We start from the raw sequence: 24295 nt of genomic DNA, 5'->3' as shown, positions 1-24295 counted from the left end.
TTCCTTAGGTCCAGAAACACAGCCCCAACAGCACCCCCTTTGTCCATCTTGGACTTCACATTTTCCAGAAGAAAGCAGTTGGCCGTTTCTGTGTTTCGCTCTGAAGCCAAACTGCATGGAGTGTAATGTGAAGGGGCTGTTGTTGAGGTGGGCAATCAGTTGTTCTGCTACACACTTTTCAACAACCTTTGACACCACAGGTAATATACTAATGGGCCTGTAGTTACTCACGTTAGCAGGGTCGCCTGATTTAAAGATGGCCGTTATTATGGCCGACTTCCATACCCTTGGAAACACACCGAGACCAATAGATGTGTTGGTGACCTTAGTAATGGGGCCAATGAGTGACTCTTTGTAGTTTTTAAGAAAGGTAGAGTCCATCCCAAACACATCTTTGGCTTTAGAGTTCTTTAGTGAGCTAATCACCTTGTTCACCTTTGACTCAGAAACCTCCCTTATGATGAAGACAGGTTGAGTGTCATTCACTAGCACTGAGCCCAAGAAACAAGTGGAGGGGTTCAGAGTCAGTACCCTGACAGAGTCAATAAAGTAGGAATTGAAGGCTATTGCTATTTCTACTGCATCCTGTGTTAGATTGTTATTCACCATGATTTCTAGTCTTTTTGCAGTGTTACTATGGTCTTTCCCTGTTAACTTTTTTAGATTCTCCCATATCAATTTAGAATTTCCCTTTGCTTCACCAATTATGTTAATAAAAAAGTTTGCCTTGGCCTGTCTGATTTCTTTCATCACCTTATTTCTCAACATGGTAAACCTACGTCTGTCATGCTCTAATTTAGATTTTAGGGCTATTTTTAGAGCATAATCTCGTTCTTTCATCAATTTCCAGATTTCTCCATTTAGCCAAGGAAGAGTGCTCTTTTGGCCAGGTTTGGATTTGATTTTCTTTAGGAAGCCATTTATTGTAGTCTGGATTGTGGATAGAAAAACCTGACTATCAGCTTCCACATCTGTATAGGACAAGAGATCATTCCAGTTTATTCCCTTAATTGCTTTTTCAAAATTATTTAATTCACTCTTAGGTATTCTGAGTTGATCCGGCTTTCTAACAGTAGAGAGGTTAAACCTGCTCTTAGACAGCTTTCTGGCTATAAGTGTCAGATTATGATCAGACAGCCCAGTAACCATATTGAATGATTTAGTCACTCTCTCTGGTTTATTACTGAACACCAAATCAATCTGTGTTTTAGAGCAACAAGTCACCCTGGTTGGCCCTTTAACTAGCTGTGTAAGGTCAAAGGTATTAGTGATCCGTTTGAGGGTTTTCCTACAACACTTGTCTTCATAATTAATGTTAAAATCTCCCATTAAGATGACCTCTTTCCCAAAATCACATTCCCTAAGCATGGTATTAAACTGATCAAAAAACACACTTTTGGTGGAAGGTGGCCTATACATTCCAATGAGGGTAAAAGACATTTGGGGAGACAGTGTAACGTTCAGGCCGATACATTCTAGTTCATTATCACATGACCACTCAATTTGTTTACATCGGATATGTTCTTTAATGTAAATCATCACACCCCCTCCTCTTCCCTCAATCCTGTCTCTCCTGAAAACATTGTAGCCAGGCACAACCAAAGCAGCATATAATAAAGAATGATACCAACACATCCCCGAGAGCAACTTCTCCCAACCATCCAGAAACAGTTTGGTGACGAACAATGCCGTTTCCAGCATGATGGAGCACCTTGCCATAAGGAAAAAGTGATAACTAAGTGGCGGGGAACAAATATCGATATTTTGGGTCCATGGCCAGGAAACTCCCCAGGCCTTAATCCCATTGAGAACTTATGGTCAATCCTCAAGAGGCGGAGGACCCATAAATTCTGACAAACTCCAAGCATTAATTATGCAAGATTGGGCTCCATCAGTGGCCCAGAAGTTAATTGACAGCATGCCAGGTACATGCCAGGCTTCTTGAAAAAGAAGGGTCAACACTGCAAATATTGACTCTTTGCATCACCTTCATGTAATTGTCAATAAAAGCCTTTGACACGTATGAAATGCTTGTAATTATACTTCAGTATTCCATAGTAACATCTGACAAAATATCTAAAGACATTGAAGCAGCAAACTTTGTGAAAATTAATGTTTGTGTCATTCTCAAAACCTTTGGCCAGGACTGTATAGATGCACCTATAGGTTCAACTTCATTCCTCTACCAACGTTTTTGAGCAGGCCTATTATGTTTAATCTCCAGTGGTTATTCATGTTGGAAAGATGGTCTGGGTTGTAGTGACAGAGGAAGGTCAATCATAGACATTAATGACGTGTGAAAACAGCTCTTCTGCTGCTAATGGCCTCGACTAGCTCTGCCTCCCATTCACTTATTCCTCTAATCAGAATCAATGGCTGTTCTCTCTTCTATGTATCGCTTTACCTATCCCTTCCTCTACTTTCACCCCACCTTACCCTGTGTTCCAATCTTTATCTCTTTTCCACTTTCTTTCTCTCTCTCCCATGGTAATTGAAAAACAAGACACTTTCATCAGAGTAAGACAGCGTCTTTGGCTGAGCCCTCTCACCGTTAACACACCCAATAATACTCTAAGCAACGCAAACACAGAGCCTGAGATGAAGACAGACAGAGAGAGGGTGAGAAAGATTGTGTAAGAGAGATATAAAGTGAGAAAGAATATAGGAAAGACAGTGAGATAAAAAAAAGTTTGAGAGCTAGAGACCAGTGACAAATAATAATTGAAATAGATAGAAAAAGACGAGAGAGAGAAAGGCAGGAGGGCCTATTTCACAGATTGACCTGACAGAACACACGGAGACTAGCGCTGTCTCAGCGGAGTCACTTCCCATCCATATTCATGACAGATAAGAGTCCCTGACCTAATGCTCTCATCTTCTCTTCTTCTCTGTCTCTTCGTCCATCCTGCCCCTGCTCTCCACCCTACCACCCAATCCTGCTCTCACTCATCTGATCACCTACTCTCTTCAGCTCTCACTCCTTCTCAGTTACACCCACTCCCTCCTTCATTCATCCACTTACTCACTCTTTCCCTTCATCTTAGCTATTCATGCTGCTAGCCAGACACTATGCCTTTTCTGGTGACACACCGCCATCCTTCCCGCTCCCTTCTGGGCGGTTGACATATCAGCATGACCAGACACATCTTGATCCCATCCCTCCATCCCTTTTCTCCTTTGCCTCCCTCCTGACCATGATCAGTGGACTACGTACCTCTCTGCACCAGCATGGTGACCTCGCTCCCTCTGGGACACTTGCTGAGCAGGTCCACCACCTGGTTGTGGCTCATGTTCTGGACATTCCTCTTGTTCACCTCCATCAGAATGTCTGACTCCTTCAGGCCCCTGCAGCGGGGGTAATCCACGATCTGCTTCACCCTCTGACCCCCTCCCGTCAGGCTGTCAGCGATGGTGAACCCAAAGCCCTTATCGCCTTTCTCCATGTGCACTGTGATCAGCTCTGGCTGCCCAGCGATGGATGATGCCAGGGTGACCACGTCGCTGGAGGAGTAGCCGTGAGAGCCGTTGGACACCACCTCTGCCGAGGGACTGTGGGCCCGCGGCTCCCTCATCCCGTTAACAGGCCCTCCGGTCTGACTGCCGTGGCTGGACGGAGAGTCGTAGCTCTCCTGGCCATTGACGATGATGGGCTCCTTGTCCAGGATGGCCACGGAGGTCACCAGGCTGGTGTTGGGGTCGTCAGGGTCAAATGGCAGGGGGTAGCCACGGCACAGGGCCAGGTCCACCATGGAGCCGATCGGGATGGACTGGAAAATCTTCACCACCTGGGCGTGGGTGTAGCCCAGAACGATGGTGTCGTTCACACTCACTATCACGTCACCTACAGGAGGGGAGGGAGGGAGACGGAGAGGACAGTTAGTAGCACAGTAACAGGATTACAAGCACATTAGTATCACAGTAAGTAATACAATGAATGTACTATGTAGGGTGCAAGTAACGTGACATACTGTATGGCCCCTATATGTTTAACTCTTAGCTTACACAATCACTTCAACCACCATAGGAATGGGGCAAATGCTTCCTATATAAATGGTGCAAAACAGTGCCCTCGGTGGGCTGAAGCGGTGTACTGCACCTGTCTCCATCTTCCCATCCACAGCAGCAGGACCATCCAGGACTAAACTCTTGATCTGCAGGAACTCATCCGGCTCATCGCCCCCAACTACGGTGAAGCCGAATCCGCGGCGGCTCTTCTTCAGTTTGGTGTTGATGAAAGTTCCCTTCAGCTCTGCTGGGTTCCGTGTGAAGAATGGCTTCCCTCCTATAGAACACAGGGAAAGGAACATTATCTGGAACATATCTACATATCTCTGTCTGACTGTCTGCCTGTATGGGTCAGTTAGTCATGTATTACTTCACATTATTTGTCTACCTATGCCTTCAGAAAATATTTATACCCCTTGACTTATTCCACATGTTGTTGTGTTACAGCCTCAAGGTGTTTGAACACTTTCTGAAGGCACTGTATGTCTGTCTGTCTATCCACCAACCTTAGCATCCATATACTGTATTTATTAAAATGATCACCATTTCATTAATCAGTGAAAACAGTAAAATGGTTGCCAGGAGAGAATGCTAATATACATTTCCTAGTGATCCATCAATAACGAATGAGTCATAGCTAGTTGAAATACATAGAGCTTTCATTATGGTTAAAGAACGTGTGGGCTGATAGACAGGTTAATGACATTATATGGTAACCCTTGATCATGAGGGTCGCCTGGTCTGTCACTGGTCATGCATGTGTGGGCACTGGAACTGTACATTAAGGGTATATACTGTATGATTGCTAGTCAGCTGTCCGTAGTAGTCAAGATCCTGGTATTGAACGTGTGTGTTGCACGTGTCGTGGCGGAATCAGAATTATTTAGGTAACATTTATAAATAATATGTTTTATTTATTTTATTGCATGCTTATGTGAGATATGTCATTAGAATGTCTATTTTTGGATAATACTGTTGGCTGGTTGCAGTTATCTGTTCTCTGTCAGGTTTCAGTTACTTGGACCGCAGAGAGGGGAGAGGTCAAGCTTGTTTTCATATGTAAACATATATTTTAAACCATTTTAAGGGATGATTGAGGGGGAACCAATTATCTCTTGGCTCCACAATGTCTGTGTGCCAGTCACTGTGTCTCTGTGATCTTGTCCAGGAGGGGTGTATTTGATATATGCCTGTTGATGAGGTTTTGTTTTATGGTCCTGAGAGCGAGATAAGAACATAGTTTAGGAGACAAAGCTGAATGATAATTTATAGCCAATGCTGTCTGGCTATGTGTGTCTTTGCTATAAAGGATATCAGTTGCAATGTGCACTCTCAGAGAATTCATTTATAGACACTGAATTGATCTGAGAGTCACAGGGTTGTGATGGAGCTCATATAATTAAAGATGGACTTTATGATAACTCTGACTTGTGTGTGGTTTGCTCTCATGATTTGGTAAATACAGGAAATTTCCACTACATTTGGCGACGAGGATGGGATGTGAATCTTCACTCGGTGACCGTTCCTGACGATCTAGGTAAATAATCCGTGCACGAGGGATCCCCCAAACTTGGGATCTTAGGGAAACCACACTTCGGGAACGAAGCAGATGGACCAAGCTTTGATCTGAGAGGAAGCGAGCCGAGTGGATACCACATCTCAAACTGAGTTTTTTTTAAAGAAAAGGTGAGCAAACCACACACAGATTTGAAGTCGAGTTTTTTTAAATATGCCTGTTACGTATACTCTGAGCGTGAATTCCTTTGTATGGAAGGTACCTTAGTGGCGTAAGCAGGGCCGAGTCAGGGGAGAGTAATCTGAGGGTTTGTGGACTCAAAAGATACTCTGCCACTGTCCGGTTGCGAGTGACCAAGAGCTGCCCTGACACTGAATTGATCACAGTGTGGATTGGTGCGGTCTGTAGGGTGAGGGGCCAGGGGACTGTGTATTCTAGGTGAAACATGGCACTTGGTGAAGCCCTATTGGAAGAAGGACCTCATTCTGTGCGTCTGTGTGATTGTCTAAGTGACCCTCAGAGGGGGTCAATTCCAATTATTTCAAATGTGCTAGCCAGATATGCCCTGGGTTACTCTGTGTGAGTATTTTGTTATAGGATCACTAGGTAATAGTTGTCGGACAGTTCTGTGTGGGTAGGTTGACTCTGTGTGGGTAACCTTTTTATGTTCTGATGTTCTGTGTGGACGTCTGACCAGTTCTGTGTGAACATCTGACCAATCCTGTGTGGGTGATCCTTAAAGTTCTGTGTGAGAACCTAAGATTTCTTAAGTTTTATATGGATTCTGTGAATTATTTGAAATTATGATAAATTGTTTGTGTGTATAATCAATACTAGAGATTTGATAAAGTAATGCTGAGAATAATTAGATACAATTTAAACCACCCATTCGTAGACTTACGTAGGTCTTGAGTTGGTATCTTAAATGATAAAGATGAGGTTTTAAGCACTATAAAAATAGTCTACAAAATCTGGGAAATTGAGCTCTAGAAACGGATTAGAGTGTGTCCACTTTTGGTTATCTTACCCTAACGATATAACTATAAAACGCATATTGGATTATCTCCGTCTGGGTGAAACATTTGAAATTAAACTGCCCTTAAGGTCTGAACATGTTATATATTTTCTTCCCAGTATGAGAGAAGTTGCGGGATTTATTGAATAAACTGTTGTCCATAAAGTTAGAGAGAATTAAGAGGGAATCTCGATGTAATGTCGTACAAAGCCTAAGGTTTTCATTCAAACTAATTATCATCGCGTGATTAATGTGATCTAGTAAAGTAATTGAAATACGTTGCATAAGTAAACATAATCTACTTTTATTAAAAAGGCGCAATATCTGTTTCCTAGTCATTAACTGTTGATTTTATTCTTTGATTGCTAATATATTCATTTGGATTTTGAGAATCATAGCTGGAGTAACGTTTGTACTATTAAACTTGAGCTATTATTTTTGGGGGAATTGCCGATAGTGACGTGTCTATATTTTACTTGTAAAGTGGGTTTATTTGCAGAGAATCTTAGTCATTTACATAGCATTGGTAGTAGAGTTCTCGCCTGCCACGCGGGAGGCCCGGGTTCCTTTCCCAGTCAATGCGCTAACTGATTTCTGAGTTTTTGATTGTAAATAATCTATTTGTATGTTTTGCCTGGAAAGTTATGGTCGCTAGTGTTTGTATAAGATATAAACTGAACGTTTTAATAGCTTGTTTGGTTCAAATTGATAAAAGGGATAAATTGAACATTTTTAATAGATTGTTTATGTTAAATTGATAGACTAATTCAACTTAAAATAATAACAAAGCAAATTTTCATGCAAGACGATGTCTGTTCACTAAATTATCTGCTGGAATAATGTATTGAGAATTGAGTCGTATTTAAATGACTGTATCAATAGAGAAGACAGTTACCTAAGTTAAAGAAATTCTGAATAATAGCGGAGAGATGATGGCGATAGGAAGTGATTACCGAAATGATTTTCATTCTTATAGATTGACTGACGCATGTTATCATTTTGGCGCTGCGTGTGTTATTTTTAAAGAAATAGGATACATTTCATAAGTGTGAAGAGCAAAGAGAAGAGGAAGTTATAAAGTTTGTTTTTAAAGCTTACGATAGAGATAAGGAAAAACGTTGAAATGGGAGGGGTTATATGTTTGCCCACTGGGAGAAAAGAAATAGGATGTTAAATTGTGAGTGAGTAAAACATTGTGAGAATGGATTCTGATGGTTATTGATTCTTGGTTTGATTGTTTAAGTAACACCAGTTAATCTGAGCAGGAAAGTTCATGAGTCTAACATTACAGTATGTTTCCATTATTGTGGAACAATGTCAGGTCATTAAAGGTGATTGCTGGTTGAGTAGTTTGAGAGCCTGTTGGCAGAAGACTGAAGGGGTATGAATGTTGAAAAGCAAGAATGGACCAAACTAGTAAACTAGTGTGTTAAGTGGGGGAGTATCATAGATTTTAATTATAGTGTTGTTACCGCAATAGTCAAAACAATTTCATATGTTTTGGGAAATTAGCTAGGTTGAATTTGGTTATTTGAGTTCCTTTATAATTAGCTTTTTAAAAGAGAGGTTGGAATCAAGTATGATGCCTTGGCACTTAAAATCAGATACCACCAGGAGCTTTTTCCATCAGTAGTTGTTTTTTGAGGAACATGCAGAATGTGTTTTATTTTATTGAGATGTAAACATGAGTCTCTGAGCAATTTTGTCATCTGAACCATTATAATAGTGAGTTCTTGTGTAGTTTGTTATTTGCATGAATTTCTCACTGTATCATCTGCATACATTGGAACTTCAGACCCTGTACAGACTAAAGGAAGATCATTAATGGATGTGCTGAACAGTATTGACCTTTGGGGAATGAAAGCTTTGTGGATATGAGTGAGGGATATGGATATGATTTTTACACTGATGAGACAGCGCCAATTTTTGAAAGATTTTAGATTTGTTTAAAAAATCTGGATCATTTTCACTAAATTTATATCAACAGGTTGAAATGATTAGATTGCTGATTAAAGGGGTTTGTTTATTTGTTTATGGTTTGTTTTAGGAGTTGATTTAACTTAATTAAACATTGTATTCTGATGTGTTTGAGTAGGATTCTTTCTTCCGAGATGGATGAAAATGATCTACATATGTAAATTGAAGGAGCCATGGGATAACACGTCTACATTTTTATTAAATGCCTGGGATTAAATGACTGATTTCTTACGCTGAGAAATGTACTACGTTTGCGACAGAGGAAAAAGTATTCAGATTGTAAGGATAATTGTATCTAAGGGTAACCTGTTCAATTAAGCATACATTGATGTTGATTAAAACTTATGATTAATGATTTGATGTACAGTGGAATTATCATTTAGGTTTGGTTTATAGTTCACGTTTGAGTTTCTGAATCGAGGTAATGTAATGAATACTAACTAAGTGTTTTGTGTTTTCTCTGGGAAAATGGGTATTTCATTGTCTCTCTTTGGAATGTTTCCAGGGACTATACTCTTGGGGAGAGTGAGTGAGATTGAGGCCATAAACTACCACATTGAAAAGGACCTGGAAGTTTTTGTTTTAGTGCAAAGGTATCTTAAAGGGGCACTCACCACATGGGATTTTAATGAGTTTTTTATTTTTATTTTTATTTTTATTTTTTAGTTTTAATTACACACGCTAATTCTTTCGATAAAGGAATGTTCTGGGAACATGGAATACAACATGTAGGAACTATTTGACTATTGTTTGCAATTTGTCTAATATAGTGAAAAACACTTATTTGACGGGTTTTGTATGACCTATGACCTTCTGATGACCTTCCGTTGTGGCTTGAAAAGCCATTTGGATAATGAATTTATGGTAATTTGTAATACTGCTTTCAAGATATTTTGTTTAATAGGTAAATATGTTTCTTAGCCATATTTGTAATTTGTACCACTGTGAAGAGGGAGAGGGCATTGCTTTTAACTAAGGGTATGCTGCTTTAAGTCTATTTTCCTATGACCATAGGGGTTAAATCATTTTTCTTTGTGGAATTTTTTTCAGTTTAGTGATTTTAATGTGATTAGGTTAGTTTAAATTTTATTTTTATTTTTTTCAGTTTTTTGTTTTACATTACTCTCATACGGAGAGATATGTGTAAAACATGGGGGAGGATTCAGTTTTTTGAGGATTTGAAGTTATATACCTTAATTAAGTGATATGTGAAGGAGTGTATTGTAGTGTTGAGTGTATTGTATTGTTGTTTGTTTTGTTCTATTCCCGAGGGGTATAGGTCTAACTTCTTGATCCTTGGCTCTACGATGGAGTTGACAGTGAGATGGGGAGTATAAACCAATTTGAAAGAATAGTTTCAATAGAATGTGTTGATATTCTCTGTGAAATATGTATAGATATGTGTATTACGAATAATTGGTAAAAGTAATAATTTATCATGTAGTTAATGAACTCAACTAAACTGTTGTTCTGATCTGTTCTTTCGAGGTTATCATGAAAAGTGACATCAGACGGTATCTGCATGGAAGAGATAATTGGACCGAATAGTGTGTGTACCTCAAAACCCCCTCTAACTGGCTGAAGAAGAGTGATAAAGGCATTGAAGAAGGCCTTCCGAACCACTTCTACCGAGAGAAAGGAACCAAGCCAGAAATTGGTGTACAGTATCAGATCTAAGCTATCAACTGCTTTTCTTTCATGTTTCTCTCATACTGTGAGAGTCCACTTGGAGTGATCATGGAGAAAGATCTTGTTCTAACATTTTCTTATGATGCTGGTATATTGGTTGACGAATGGACAAGACATGAGTGGTAAAGATGAGACATTGAAATTGGGACATTGTCATGGGCCGTCCACTTTGAACTGTAAAGCTATCTGAAGAAGAACGAAAGAGACGCCAGAAGAATCAGTGCCTGAGAGCCCCCCTGGGCTGGTCAACTGTGCCAATAAAATTGTTTATACTTTTGTGGTATCAGGTTGATTGAAGAGGTCTACACCATGTAAATTGTAGTAATTTAGATTAAGAATGCATTGAGATACTGATCTGTATTATAATCATGATGAAAAAAGTTAATAGTAGAATTATGGGATAATTATACTGAATGTAAATCTGCTAATATTGATGTGTGACTAGGGGGCAGTATTTTCATTTTTGGATAAAAAAAGTTCCCGTTTTCAACAAGATATTTTGTCACGAAAAGATGCTCGACTATGCATATAATTGAATAATTGTATACTGAATACTGAAACGGTATACTGAAACGTTGTTACTTTTTCGATACTAGAACTGTTACTTTCGGTACTTCTATCAAATGTGTCTCATCATCTACTGATGGAGAGATGATCAAGTCTGTCTATCAGTGCAGCCCATGTCCCCTTACAGCGCGAGCGCACCGTGTCTGCTCCACTTACTCATTGCTACACTCTTAGAAAAATAGGTGATATCTAGAACCTAAAAGGGCTCTTCGGCTGTCCCCATAAGAAAACTCTTTGAAGAACCCTTTTTGGTTCCAGGTAGAATCCTTTAGGTGTAACCCCACTCACGTTTGGCCCCTCCCGGAGCAGGGGGCAGCGGGGGCGGGACCTGCGGGTCACGGTACGTCTCTAGGTGGTTATTGGCATAGTTGGCCAGGGGAGCACCAGCTGAGGAGTGCTCCTCTATCCACTCTGTATAGAGAGAGAGACACAGAGGGGCTGTGAAATCACACACACGCACATGCACACGCACACACACACACACGCACACACACACGCACACACACAGACGCACACCCACGATACATACAATTACAAACATAGGTACACACACACACATAAGCATCACATTCATGCATTTTCTCACTCAAACTTGCTCTACACAGTTAGTACATATGCAATATACACCCAAAATCATTGACAGACTAACAAATTATTCACAATAACTGGCAAGTAGACGTTTTTTCTAACCTAGTAAATTATACAATGAGAGAGACATGTATTTGTAAGATGTTTTAACATTACATGCCGTTTCATCATAACATTGTGTCTCAGGGGTCCCAACACTTAGCAAGCATGATATCAGCAGCAGTTAGGGTTAGGGTTAAGCATGATTATAACTAGCTGTTTGGGTTAGGAATAAGCATGATATAAGCAGCAGTTAGGGTTAAGCATGATATAACTAGCTGTTTGGGTTAGGAATAAGCATGATATAAGCAGCAGTTAGGGTTAAGCATGATATAACTAGCTTTTTGGGTTAGGAATAAGCAGGATATCAGCATTTGTTAGGGTTAAGCATGATATCAGCAGGAGTTAGGGTTAAGCATGATATTAGCATTTGTTAGGGTTAAGCGTGATATCAGCAGCAGTTAGGGTTAAGCATGATATCAGCAGCAGTTAGGGTTAAGCATGATATCAGTAGCAGTTAGGGTTAAGCATGATATCAGCAGCAGTTAGGGTTAGGGTTGAGCAGGATATCAGCATTTGTTAGGGTTAAGCATGATGTCAGCAGCAGTTAGGGTTAAGCATGATATCAGTAGCATTTAGGGTTAAGCATGATATCAGCAGCAGTTAGGGTTAAGCATGATATCAGAAGCAGTTAGGGTTAAGCATGATATCAGAAGCAGTTAGGGTTAAGCATGATATCAGAAGCAGTTAGGGTTAAGCATGATATCAGAAGCAGTTAGGGTTAGAGATAAGCATGATATCAGCAGCAGTTTGCACATACAGTAGATGGCAGCATCGACAGCTCCAAGCCTCTGATGACAAATAAGCAAATGCTACAGTACATGCCTTGAAAGGATGATAATGATGCTTTAATGATCTTTAAACAAACTAATAAGTACCCAAACACAGACTGGACAGGACAACAGGGATGGGGTCAGTTCCACGTCAAATCCAGGATAATTCATTGAAATTCCAATTCTGAGGAACGGAAATGTGACACCCATTTTTAATGGCAACTTTTCAATATGAACTGGGATTTCAATTCACTTCCTGGAATGATTGAATTCAAATGGAATAGACCCCAACTCTGCAGGACAAGACATGAGACAAGACGTGACGAGACACAGACAAGACGAGACAGAGAGACATGAAGAAAGAAAGAAATGGTGCCTTGCCAGGGCAGGAAACGAACCTCGAATGTACCGCTCACCTTCAGGAGGCTGCGGCTGCTGCTGCTCCAGCTGCATCCTGCGCCTAGCCTCCACTATGGGGTTCTCATACTGGGTCTTCCTGTTGATGTGACTGGAGAGAGGGGGGAGAAGAGAGAGAGCGAGACAGAGAGAGAAAGAAAGAGATTCATTGTCACCATGATAAATGGCCGTACACAGTGTTTGACATCCTCTGGCTCACAGCCTCTTAAATCCCTCCACCTCAGTGATAACCGCATAAAACACACTGGCCACACAAAATGGAGTCCAGTTTCAGTTAAATCTACATAGATTCAAACCCGTTATAAAACATTGAATTTATAACAGGTCTGACAGATAGCCTTTGAAAGTCAGAATGTGTGGTCAAATCAGAGAGAGGAAAACGCTAGTCCAGCTGAAATTACGCAGTTTACAGTAAACTATATGAATATGCTGGCGCATAACAATCAATCCAATTGATTCAGTCTTATTCATTATTGTGGGATAAATGAGAGGAATGTGAAAAGAGCTAGCTATGAACCGTTAGGTGTCAGTGAGGTGTTCAACTTACTCTACGTAGTACACCCCATACACTGGGTCATCTATCTTCTCCCATCCTGCAGGCAGCTCTGAAACAGAGTAGGAGCAGCCATGTTACATCACTGTAATGATACATTCACTACAGATGCTGGTGTTGTAAGAGTGGTCAGAATAGAGTATGGTGGTGTGATGATTCTCAAATGAGCTCAGTGGTCAGATGAGTATTTATAAGGGGTAGTGTTCTCGTTCAGGAAGTTCTTCCGAGGGTGACGCTGTCCTGTTTTTCTTATTCAAGGTCTCTCAGGTGAATATACTGTATGCTTACCTGACCTGACTTTTGCTTTATTATTCATACTTTTTCATTTTTCTCTGTATCATCGGTGGGCCATGGTGCAGGCATGTAATAATGGAGTCAAACGACTCGCTCTACCTCGTTGAGCAAGGCACACACAGGCTATATACACAGCCAGCTGTCAGGGGAGTCTCTGAACTAAATTACAGACTGCAGAGATTGACTGCTGCCTCCTCCTCGATGGACTATTCATACGTTCAGGTCTAGCCCACTCACAATGGCTCCAGATGGGTCATTTTTATGTTTGTCTTTAGGACAGAACCAGGTTGTTTTCTATACATTGAGTCAACTGCTACAAACAGTTGATAGATGTACACAACTGCATGCCTCACGCAGGTTTGACAGAGAGGGCCTACTCCAGTCTCCTTTTTAGCTCAGTTATCATCTGATTTACTTCACAAAAGGCACATCTCAATAGGTTGTCCAGCCAGGCCAGGTATCCTCATGACACGGCACAAGAAGGGGGCGTTCCTCTTTTGTTCCCTATTGATCCTCTATTGTTCCTAGAGCAATAGTGAGGCCAATAACATCACAAATCCCCATCAGACCAACTCCTTGAATGCCCTACTCCTTGAAGTTTACAGTCTAAAAAACATATTGTTTTACCTTTTAGTGTGTGTACTTTACTGTATTGATACTTGGGATATCGCTTTTCAACAGTAAAAGTAAAACAAATTGCTGTAAGTCTCTTTAAACTAACACACTCCTATTAAAGCGATAGCATCTCATTTTCCTCAACACTGTATTTGATTTCGTACAAAGACATTAGCGCCGTGTGTTAGCGTGGGCTGCTGCCAACTCCCATAAACACTTTTGGAGCGGGCTGGATTTCACAATCGATAATCAGACGGCCTGCTTCTGATGTACCAGAAATAATAGGAGCCCATAGACCCGACTCAGAGCCCTGAAAGAGTCAGAGATTTCATTCCCTTTCAAGAGCATGTCTGTTTCTGCCAAATAGTCTACAAAGTGGCCTGTGAATCAGCAGTGCTATTTTCCAGTCTGTGGAGCTGCTCAAAGTACATAGATGAACCTGAGTTATCCAACCAAACACATTCCTAATGTGTTCTGTTGCGTTAACGGAAATCACTCCTGCCACTCACTCAGTAGTTCAAAGCAAGCAGTACATCACATTTGAGCTAAAATCTAAGATGATTGTGAAAATCTAAAATGATTCTAGTATACAAAGGGACAGATTTTGACAGCCAATAGCAAACGCAATGACATAAACAACGAGAGAGAGAGAGAGAGAGAGAGAGAGAGAGAGAGAGAGAGAGAGAGAGAGAGAGAGAGAGAGAGAGAGAGAGAGAGAGAGAGAGAGAGAGAGAGAGAGAGAGAGAGAGAAAGAAAGAGAGAGAGAGAGAGCAAATAAAGGTGCATACCTAGTTCATTGTCTGGTTCCTCAGTATGTACCCCTTCTTCTCCAAGGTGATGAGATGGAATGAGGAAGAAAGGGATGGAATGACAAAGAAAGGGATGGAATGAGGAAGAAAGGGATGGAATGAGGAAGAAAGGGATGGAATGACAAAGAAAGGGGAGGAATGAGGAAGAAAGGGATGGAATGACAAAGAAAGGGATGGAATGAGGAAGAAAGGGATGGAATGAGGAAGAAAGGGATGGTATGACAAAGAAAGGGGAGGAATGAGGAAGAAAGGGATGGGATGAGGAAGAAAGGGATGGAATGAGGAAGAAAGGGATGGAATGAGGAAGAAAGGGAAATAAAGAGACGGAGTAAAGTAATATTACAGAGAAAGACAAGTAGGTAGAGAAATAGATATCTTTAAGTCACAAATGAGTATTTACAAAAAAATTGATGTGCCATAATCCATCATATCAGTGACATATTGAAACTAAGATATGATAGATGACAGCAAAATAGCCACATGGTGGTGCATTTTCTGATATTGTTTTTTCTGAATTTGAGTACCAGTTCCTGTGTTCTCAAGATTCACACGCTGACATCTTATCATTACTTGTTTGTTCTTAAACAAAATGTATGTCACATTCTTACATAGATATTTGTTTAACTACAATTTAACAGTGGAGTAACAAACAAATCTTTAAACAAGCTATTAGACAATTCCTTAGATGGAAAGCCAATCTCAAAGTAATGACAGGACCAGTGAAAACTGCCCGCCACTTTAGAGATTCAAATCACTTCATTGGCCAATTGTACAGGTCCAACCCAAATCTCACTACCCCTCGGAAAGGGGTTGGGACCTAAAAAACACAAATGAGTTACCTCTGGTTTGTTCAGCCAGACACAACGGTAGGATTGTCAAACTTTTGCCTGCCAACAGTACTTAGCATCTCTGAACAGAGTGTCGGCAGTCAGTCTATTTTGTGTTCACACAGCAAATACCTTTAAGTTGTCAACCACTCAGCCTTGTTAAAATACTCCAAACCAGGAGGTGGCAGTAGCGTTGTTTGTCTGTGTGTGTTGCTTAGTTTATGGTCTAGATTCCAATGTTAGCTAGCTAGCTAGCTGTGCTAATGTACATTTTTGTAGAAAGCCCTTGTTGACACTAGCCAGATGGCCACAGCTAGATAACTAACTAGCAAGATGACGTAGAAACAATTTAATTCACTCTCCTTAATCCCATAATGCCAGTTCCAGCCCATAGCCATATGTTTAGCTAGCTAGATTACGTTAGCATATTCACTAGCCAGCGCAATATAGCTAGCTAGCTAAGGACAGTGCACTAACTTTGCAGCTAACACAGGCAGCTGATTATGGAAACGAATCCATTGTGATTTAATTATGTCAATACTTGCTAGAACAAAAGTGATACCGGCTGCGTGCCGAACCGGCAGCAACGAACCTGCTCTTTCTACTTATAGAATCGTAATGCTTGTCAGTGGCCAACAACTTGACTTTGAGCCAATCAGAGAGCACAAATCCCCATTTGGGGGAGTCAACAGTAGTGCCAACAAAAAGGAAAAAAGAGGGCATTTTCTCCATACGTCCACGGTTAAATGTTATGGACCCATAAGCTTTGTCCAAAGAGCCACGACGGAGTTGTAGTGCCTACAAAAAGACACCATTACTATTTCTATCTATAGAAAAACACTTAATCATATTTATATCTGTGACTAAGAGTTCAGTAGCACCATCTACTGATTGCATCAACAAGGTGCAAGATTAGGTGGTAAAACAATACAGCACAGAAATGAGTGAAACACAGCTCACACACACACACACACACACACACACACACACACACACACACACACACACACACACACAGGGCCTGGCTTACCATCATCCTCACACTCTTCCAGAGGTTTCAGAGGTTTCTCAAGACACCGGGGGTCGATCCACGATGTGGTCTTTGTGTTGTGGCTGAGGAAACAACACATACACAGAGCTGTTAAAGACTGGCTCTGAAGTCAAGGTGATAAGCACAATAAGCAACAAAAGCCCAATGATCTCATCAGCACATGGATGTGAGGGGTTAATGTCTATCAGCTTGTCGCTAAAACAAGCAAGTGAAATCAAAGAGAGATCAATTCTACAATAAAACAGACTTCTCCCCCATTGAGAAACACAAAGAAGAGGGTTGGAAGGAGACCTGTCAGTGCTGACATGTTGTATAGAATAGGTGGCTGGTGCCTCAACATCACCACACAAGCTCTCCTTTCAATTCTCTTGACTTTGCCAGTCCTATAATAAAAGCAGACCAACATGCAGGTGATGAATGCACCCAGCCATTTCCTTATCCTCTCCCAGCTAGTCAGGCAGGGAGCCCCAGCTCTGTGTGTTGGTCTGAGGACAGAGGGCAGGGCTGCATGGAAGTGGTCAGGTGACCTGACCTGCCTGTGATCTCTAAGGAGATCAGTCTATGGAGGATTAACGGCCTAGAGAGAACTGAGCAATGACAGCAATGACTCTCTGGGGGAGAGGAGGAGGGAGAGTACTGGGAAACAGGAACGAGAGGCTTGTATTGTATAGTAGTATACATAGTATAGGGAGTATACAGTATAGAGTTCTGTTTGGGTATTTAGTCTATGAAGTAGACCTCTCTGTTCTTGGTACAAGCTAAGGGTAGTTACTGTACATAGGGTATTGGGTGAATATGTACACTATGATGCAAGCTATTGTGGGTTGTAGGATCACATGTATAGGGTATATAATATATACTTTGTAAAGTACACTTTCTGTATATGTTAAGGGTGGGTGGGGTATATGGTATAAGATATATTATAAATACTCTATGAAGTAGACTTCTCCATTCTCTGTGTAGGCCATCTCCCAGTTGTCTGGCAGGGGTCCCAGGGGGTCTTCAGGAGAGGCCTGGGGTTGGGCATGTGTCTGCTGCCCGTTGTCCGAGGTGGAGGCGGCCACGTTGTTCAGACCATAGGACGGAGCATTCTCGCGCGCGGGATATGGCCGAAGTACACCGCCGCGGCTCTCGTCCTGGTCGCTAGAGTTACCTGTGCACAACAAGGGAGAGGGGAAGAGACTACGCACTAAGGATCCTGGGTATATAAGGAGCACAACACGAAAAAAACAGAGAGGGGAGGTTTAGGTTTCATGCAGCAATCGGAATGTGTGAATCTACGGGTGGAATGATAAGACACTTTATGCTAAGACGACTGTATGCATTATATCAATGCATGACCTGATCATGACCACAAAACATCCTTCCCTCTTTATCTTCTTTCTCTCTTTCCCTATTGCCCTCCTTCTGGTAACCCCCTGGCTGTTGGTCCAAAAGGAATGGGGCCCAATGACTATAATGCAAAAGCGGTCAGCTTCCATTTCTCTAAACCCCAACTCCTAGTTCCCCCCTTCCCTCCAGGCCTCCCTCGTTCCTCCCTCACATCCGTGAGCCGTTCAGGGGTGATCAAACGCTAATTCACCACTCTGCCAGGATGGCAGGACACACAGAGAGGGTCATAGATTCATACCGTCCAACCACCCGACTAGGAAAAAGCCCCTCCATCTAGGAACTGACTGAATGTCTCACACACTCTCCAGGATGAAACAGACTTCAAAGAGAGGGAGACGGACAGAGAGAAAAACACTCATCCGTGCCCATCAGCTAGCTTTCTTTCTGGGCAAACACATTAACACAGGTTCTGATAGGCAATATTTCAAACTTAGACATCAGAAATTAGGCCTAAAAAATAACACAAAGTGATATACTCATCACCTTAAATAGGTGGGAAATATTAACACTCTATTAACAGATAGATTAGTGCATTAGACGAAGACACAAATGAGTGGAAGAGAGAAGAATGAGTAGAATAGAGAGAAAAAGAAGAGGGAGAAAGAAAAATGAGTGGAAGAGAGAAGAAGGAGTAGAACAGAGAGAGAAAAAGATGTGAGGGAGAGAGAAAGAGTGACAGAGGAGATCGAGGCCCTATGAATTCTGCTTGTACTGTGTTTCTCCCCTCCTCGCAGGCAGATGGCAGTGTTAAGACTCTCACAAAGAGAAATCAGCATCACAAAGACATGATGCAACCTCCAGACACCCAGCAATACAGAGCAGAAGAAAGCATAAACACAGGCACACTCTCTCACATGCTCTTTCACACGTGTAGACATACTAGCACACATACAAACACACATGCACGAACACACACACACCACAGTGAACACGAGCCTGGTTTGGTAGTGTTCGTCTGTATCTAACTGTCTGACTGCAATGTACAATGACTCACCTGTAAAACTGTTGTTCATTTCCGTGGCCTGGTCGTCATCCTTGTAGTCAGCAGGCACTACTCGGGCGTTTTGCATGTCATTGTATGGCTTGGGAGTTGACTGCTGGGAGCCTGGGGGGCCGTTGAGGAGCACAGCATCACTGAAAATCACTGTCCCAACCACGGGCTGCCTCGGCGGCTTGGGGGTCCCATAATAGTTACCTAGGCAACAAGAGGGACATTAGCATGCCTGAGAGAGAGGGAGGGAGGAAGAGAGAGGGAGGGGAGGGAGAGGAACAGAGATAAAGAGGGGGGCAAGAAAAAGATCCAGAGAGAAAAAAGGAAGGGAAAGAGAGACAGAGGACAGAGATAGCAGGAAGGAGATCTATAAAATCTCTAAATCTTACGCAGGGGAAAAAGAGACAATGCCAGAGCACAATGCATCCTGAAATGGTGGGAATAAGCAGCTGCTGGAAAAGCAGGCTTTTGCCGCTAGCCAATGGTGTTATAGACTGAGAGGGGAGAGCTGTATTGTCTGGGAGCAGGGAGCATACACAGATAATACAATGGACCGGCTCAGAAGGGAAGAGAATCTTTACCTCGTTAAAGTATACATTCAAATGACTGGCTTACATTGGTCAGTGCCAGATCTGTTACTAAGATAGATTTCCCACATTGCAATCCAAGAGATAGCAACACATGTTCATAACAAAACACAAATTGTATGTCATTATCTACAACTGAAGCTGTATATCTCTGGGAAAGTGACAATTTTGGATATGAGAATGCAACTCTTATCTCAATGCCACTGCATGTCATGTCACTGACACACTGTACGTAGGTCTGCTTTGTATATATTTGTATTTGGAAGGCAATAGGCTCCTGTGGACAGACATTTGACATTGTCTGCGGGGCAGAGAGAAAGGTGTCAAACACAGTGGTACAGGCACCAAGCAGATTAAAGCTGTTACACACACAACCCACACACACACACACAACACACAGGTGGATTGTAGTTTCTGTCAGGACAGAAGACTTATCACTGCGGTGCACTGTACTAATCTAGGTGAGGAGAATCTGGTGAACTGGTGAAAGATCCTATTCTCCACTCCTACAGTCTACCATCATCACCACCACCACCAACATAACCAACATCACCATCCTCACCTTCATACGTTCCTATTTCCAGTAGTGTTCCACACTGCTCAAGATTTAGGAAGTCCTCTATGGACATAAAGTTGTAATCAACCCCAGGGACCTCACCGTCTCGAGGGGGGCGTGTCGTACCTGTGGAAAGAGGAAACCAAGGTTATTAATCAGCATTACTACCAACCAGCTTGACCTAAAACGAGGGAGCAGTTTTGTTGGTGGTTAACTCAATGGCAATTACATTTGCCAAAACATACGGCTCAATTAACAAACACAAACGTTATTGCCTCACTGTGGGCGCAAACCAAGATTGAGAACGAGGAAGGAGCAAGTAATATATAGTAAGTATTCAAACACAGCTAGGTCCATTAATCATAGGACTGAGAGAGAACCACTCAGAAGAACAGGTCCCCACAAACAGGAAGTGTGGGAGCTGAATGCAGGCCAGCTCACCCATTAGGCAGGATTAGGCAGTCGCTTATGGCGGCAGATTGGCAAAGGCAGGCATTTTCCGAGCTTAGTTGACCAAGACGCACCTCCAACAACACAGAATTCTTCCCTAAAAAACAAAAAAATGTATCTCAACCAGTGGCAGTCATATGGGCTTTATAGGTGAGCGCTGATGCCGCCCTGAGATAAGCAGTGCCCACTTTGTCAAAGGCAGGGGCGTAAAACATTTTGCTTGTCCATTCCCAGTGCATCTTGGTGCTGTTGGACCAAATCTGAAACAATCATAAACGTCTATGTTTGGTTCAGATTGGTCCAGTCTGAAATAGCCTTGATTTGGTCAAAACATAGACATCTATAAATTACGTATTTTCAACTTTAATTCTTAACCGAAAAGAAACCTGATTTCAAAGTCAAGAAAATATGTATTTTCAATGTCCGGATAAAGACATTTTAAACATGAGGGAAATATGTATTTTCACCTTTCATTCAGAAAATAAAATATACTAATTTCACCGCCTGGAAAATATGTATTTTATAAATCTTTTTAACATAATTTTGCTTACTGGGACTATTCTAGTTTTGCGGGAGTAAAGGAGGAGGGTGGCAGAACGTCCACGACCGTGTCTGACTGAATCTGACAGGGTGCGATTTTGGTCACCGCTTGCTTTGAGACTGCAGTGAACAAAGCGGGTGGACGTGGACATGATGCGAGGAAACAGGAAATTAAGAAAGTCTCACACACACCCCTATCTAGTAGTGGTGGCATATCACAGGCTTTAAACGCACACAGGAGGTAAAAGAAGGGTCATCTTTATCAACACAGAGGAACTGACACGATCGTCTGGGTATTTTATTTCCCTTCTGGCATTGTGATCATACAGTATGGCTCAAAAAACCCTCTGTGATAGTTTAATTTAAAAAGATTTGTCTTCATGGTCTAACTGAACCACGAATAGGCCCATATTTGTCTCCAAAGTTCATCTGTAGTATAAAGGCCTACCCATATCACCATGAAAAAATGTGGACTATGTTGTTACACATAATGGTCTGAAAAAAAAATGTGTGGGCTATTCAGGGGAGATTACTTTCTACTACATCTGGTCAATTAATTTTCTCCTTCTGGCCTGCACCTTTAAAGTTAGCACTCTTCTCAATATCAACCATCTGGCCACGTTTTCAGTTAAAAGGTTGGCTAATGTCAAAATGAGCTTCAAGTTCCTTGGCGTCCACATCACTAAGGACTTAACATGGTCCATACACACACCCGTATAGTTGTGAAGAGGGCACAGCAGCGCCTCTTCCCCCTCCGGAAGCTGAAAAGATTTGGCAAAGTTCTACAGTTGCACCATCGAGAATAATAAAATAGTAACACTACCTCGTTCAAAGAAACTTAAATATGTTGTCTTTCGATTTAACCCTCTGAATGGTGCATATACACAATCCCTGACTCAATTGTCTCAAGGATTAAAAATCCTTCTTTAACCAGTCACCTCCCCTTCATCTACACTGATTGAAGTGGATTTAACAAGTGATATCAATAAGGGATCATAGATTTCACCTGGATTCACCTGGTCAGACTATGTCATGGAAAGAGCATGTTCCTATGGTTTGTAACCTAACCTTAAACCCTAACCCTAAAACGCACCCTTACTCCTAGCCCTAACCCTAGATCCTAACCCTAAACTTAATTATAACCCTAACACTAAACCCCCTAGAAATAGCATTTGACCTTGTAGGGATTAAACAAAACATGTATTCAGTTGTTCCCCCCAAAAACGTGTTTAGTTAGTTAGACACAGACAGACAGACAGACAGACAGACAGACAGACAGACAGACAGACAGACAGACAGACAGACAGACAGACAGACAGACAGACAGACAGACAGACAGACAGACAGACAGACAGACAGACAGACAGACAGACAGACAGACAGACAGACAGACAGACAGACAGACAGACAGACAGACAGACAGACAGACAGACAGACAGACAGACAGACAGACAGACAGACAGACAGACAGACAGACAGACAGACAGACAGAGACACACACACACACACACAGAGAGCCTCAGTATCACTACAGTGGGAGGGAGTAGAGAGAAGACAATAGAGAGAGGGGTCATTGAGGTCCTCTCTTTACAGAGAGAGAGATGACAGGAGCCGTCACACACCTGGCAGATGGCTGACTGAAGTCGTAACCCATCTGTGAGTAGGAAAGTCAGGACACACACGCACACATTGCCGTGGAGGCATGTGCTCAAAGTTGCCGTCCAGAACCAAAGCTGTTTCTCTGACACAAACATTCAAGCACTATATTTGAACTCAAAGCATTTGATCAATCAGGAAACAACCTGTCTCTAAACATCTCAAAATAACTACAGTTCATCGTGGCACAGAGACTTAATATTTAGTGTCTTTTCTCTTTTCCATTTTAAATGACAGAGACAATGAATTACAGCAGCAGCGGTTTCATACTAAGGCCATCTCCCTATCAAAGACCCATACAATACCCTTTGATGAATCACCTAATTGGCAAATGTATTGGGATTATACTGTCCTTCTGCCGCTCTGTGTGTGTCACAGTGACCTGAGTTGAAGAAAATAAAGTTTGCTGGGAGTTTGAGTCATTGTCGTTGCCACACAAAGTGTGTCCCTTGATGATCTATGAGTCTGTGGTAATCTAATGAATGTCTCTGCTGTGGAGGAAGTGAATGAGCCGTTCTCTCTCTGGTAGTATTTCCCACACTGGGGGCATTTGATGCAGGTGTGCTGATAGAGTAGCTTAGTACTTCTGTAACAAGTACTGTATCATTGAATAATTCTAAAGCAGCTCCATCAACTTGGATTGAGACTTGTTGGGTTTGAGAGAGTTGCAAGTTATTTTCCAAGCCAATGTTTTTCAATTAAACTCCTCCCAGTCTGAGATAGTAGGACTCTTTAAGCAGTCAATGTCTTTGTTTATTTTTAATTTTTTAGAAAGGCTCAAAATGCTCAATCATCACCGTCATCTTAAAACCATGAAACACTGTTCAAAATAGGAATTCAAAGTTTCTTTCAAATTCAAACCCTAATGTCAGTTGTGCTCTCAGCAGCTCTGGACATGTGAGATACATGACATAATGGATTCTCAATGCAGGCAGGCAGCAGGCAGACAAAAGGCTCAGTGAAGACAGGCTTGGCCTCATTACAATCTGTGTCCCTCTTCTCTATTCTACAGGAACAATGAACTGGGCCTAACTCAGGCTGATGAACTTCCAAAACCACTCAGCATCAATGGTAGGACTCTTTGTCTGGTCGTGAGAAGCTCCAGTTTCTTGTATGAATGGAAAAAATAGAACACAAGTAATCATAACTGTTTCAGCAACGAAAGACCTTGGGAACTGTACTAATCGAGAATAACTATAGTACTGGTCTTCTGTTCCTAAATACAGTGAGAGAAAGTAGGATCGAGAAAAATGGTCTCTCATTACTGTTTTCAGCCTCACCTCTTACAGTAATAGGCCAAATTCAAATTCACACAATTTAGTTTTGGT

The 24295-nt window shown here is 41.7% G+C and overlaps 1 protein-coding gene across 11 annotated transcripts in view; it reads right to left on the bottom strand.

Moving 5' to 3' along the window:
• The window catches only part of LOC109906958 (membrane-associated guanylate kinase, WW and PDZ domain-containing protein 1-like), an 86769-nt gene extending 65899 nt beyond the window's left edge, over positions 1 to 20870 (bottom strand). For 5 of the 11 annotated variants that reach the window (XM_031793908.1, XM_031793899.1, XM_031793909.1 and 2 more), the window contains exons 1-11: positions 20763 to 20870; positions 20328 to 20447; positions 19182 to 19382; positions 17726 to 17993; positions 16775 to 16857; positions 14897 to 14935; positions 13194 to 13251; positions 12628 to 12737; positions 11058 to 11180; positions 4097 to 4282; positions 3215 to 3841 (exon numbers count right to left, since the gene is read on the bottom strand). In XM_031793908.1, the coding sequence (XP_031649768.1) occupies positions 3215 to 3841; positions 4097 to 4282; positions 11058 to 11180; positions 12628 to 12737; positions 13194 to 13251; positions 14897 to 14935; positions 16775 to 16857; positions 17726 to 17993; positions 19182 to 19382; positions 20328 to 20447; positions 20763 to 20766 (1819 nt within the window). In that variant the 5' untranslated portion in view covers positions 20767 to 20870. The remainder of the gene's footprint in view (positions 1 to 3214; positions 3842 to 4096; positions 4283 to 11057; positions 11181 to 12627; positions 12738 to 13193; positions 13252 to 14896; positions 14936 to 16774; positions 16858 to 17725; positions 17994 to 19181; positions 19383 to 20327; positions 20448 to 20762) is intronic. The other 6 variants (XM_031793905.1, XM_031793907.1, XM_031793902.1 and 3 more) reach the window with 5 other exon arrangements.
• Positions 20871 to 24295: the final 3425 nt, after the last annotated feature.

The sequence above is a fragment of the Oncorhynchus kisutch genome, linkage group LG17, assembly GCF_002021735.2.
Source record: "Oncorhynchus kisutch isolate 150728-3 linkage group LG17, Okis_V2, whole genome shotgun sequence".
NCBI classification, from domain to species: Eukaryota; Metazoa; Chordata; class Actinopteri; order Salmoniformes; family Salmonidae; genus Oncorhynchus; species Oncorhynchus kisutch.
The sequence above is the reverse complement of the archived record's forward strand: the minus strand, read 5'-3'. Positions and strand labels throughout refer to the sequence as shown.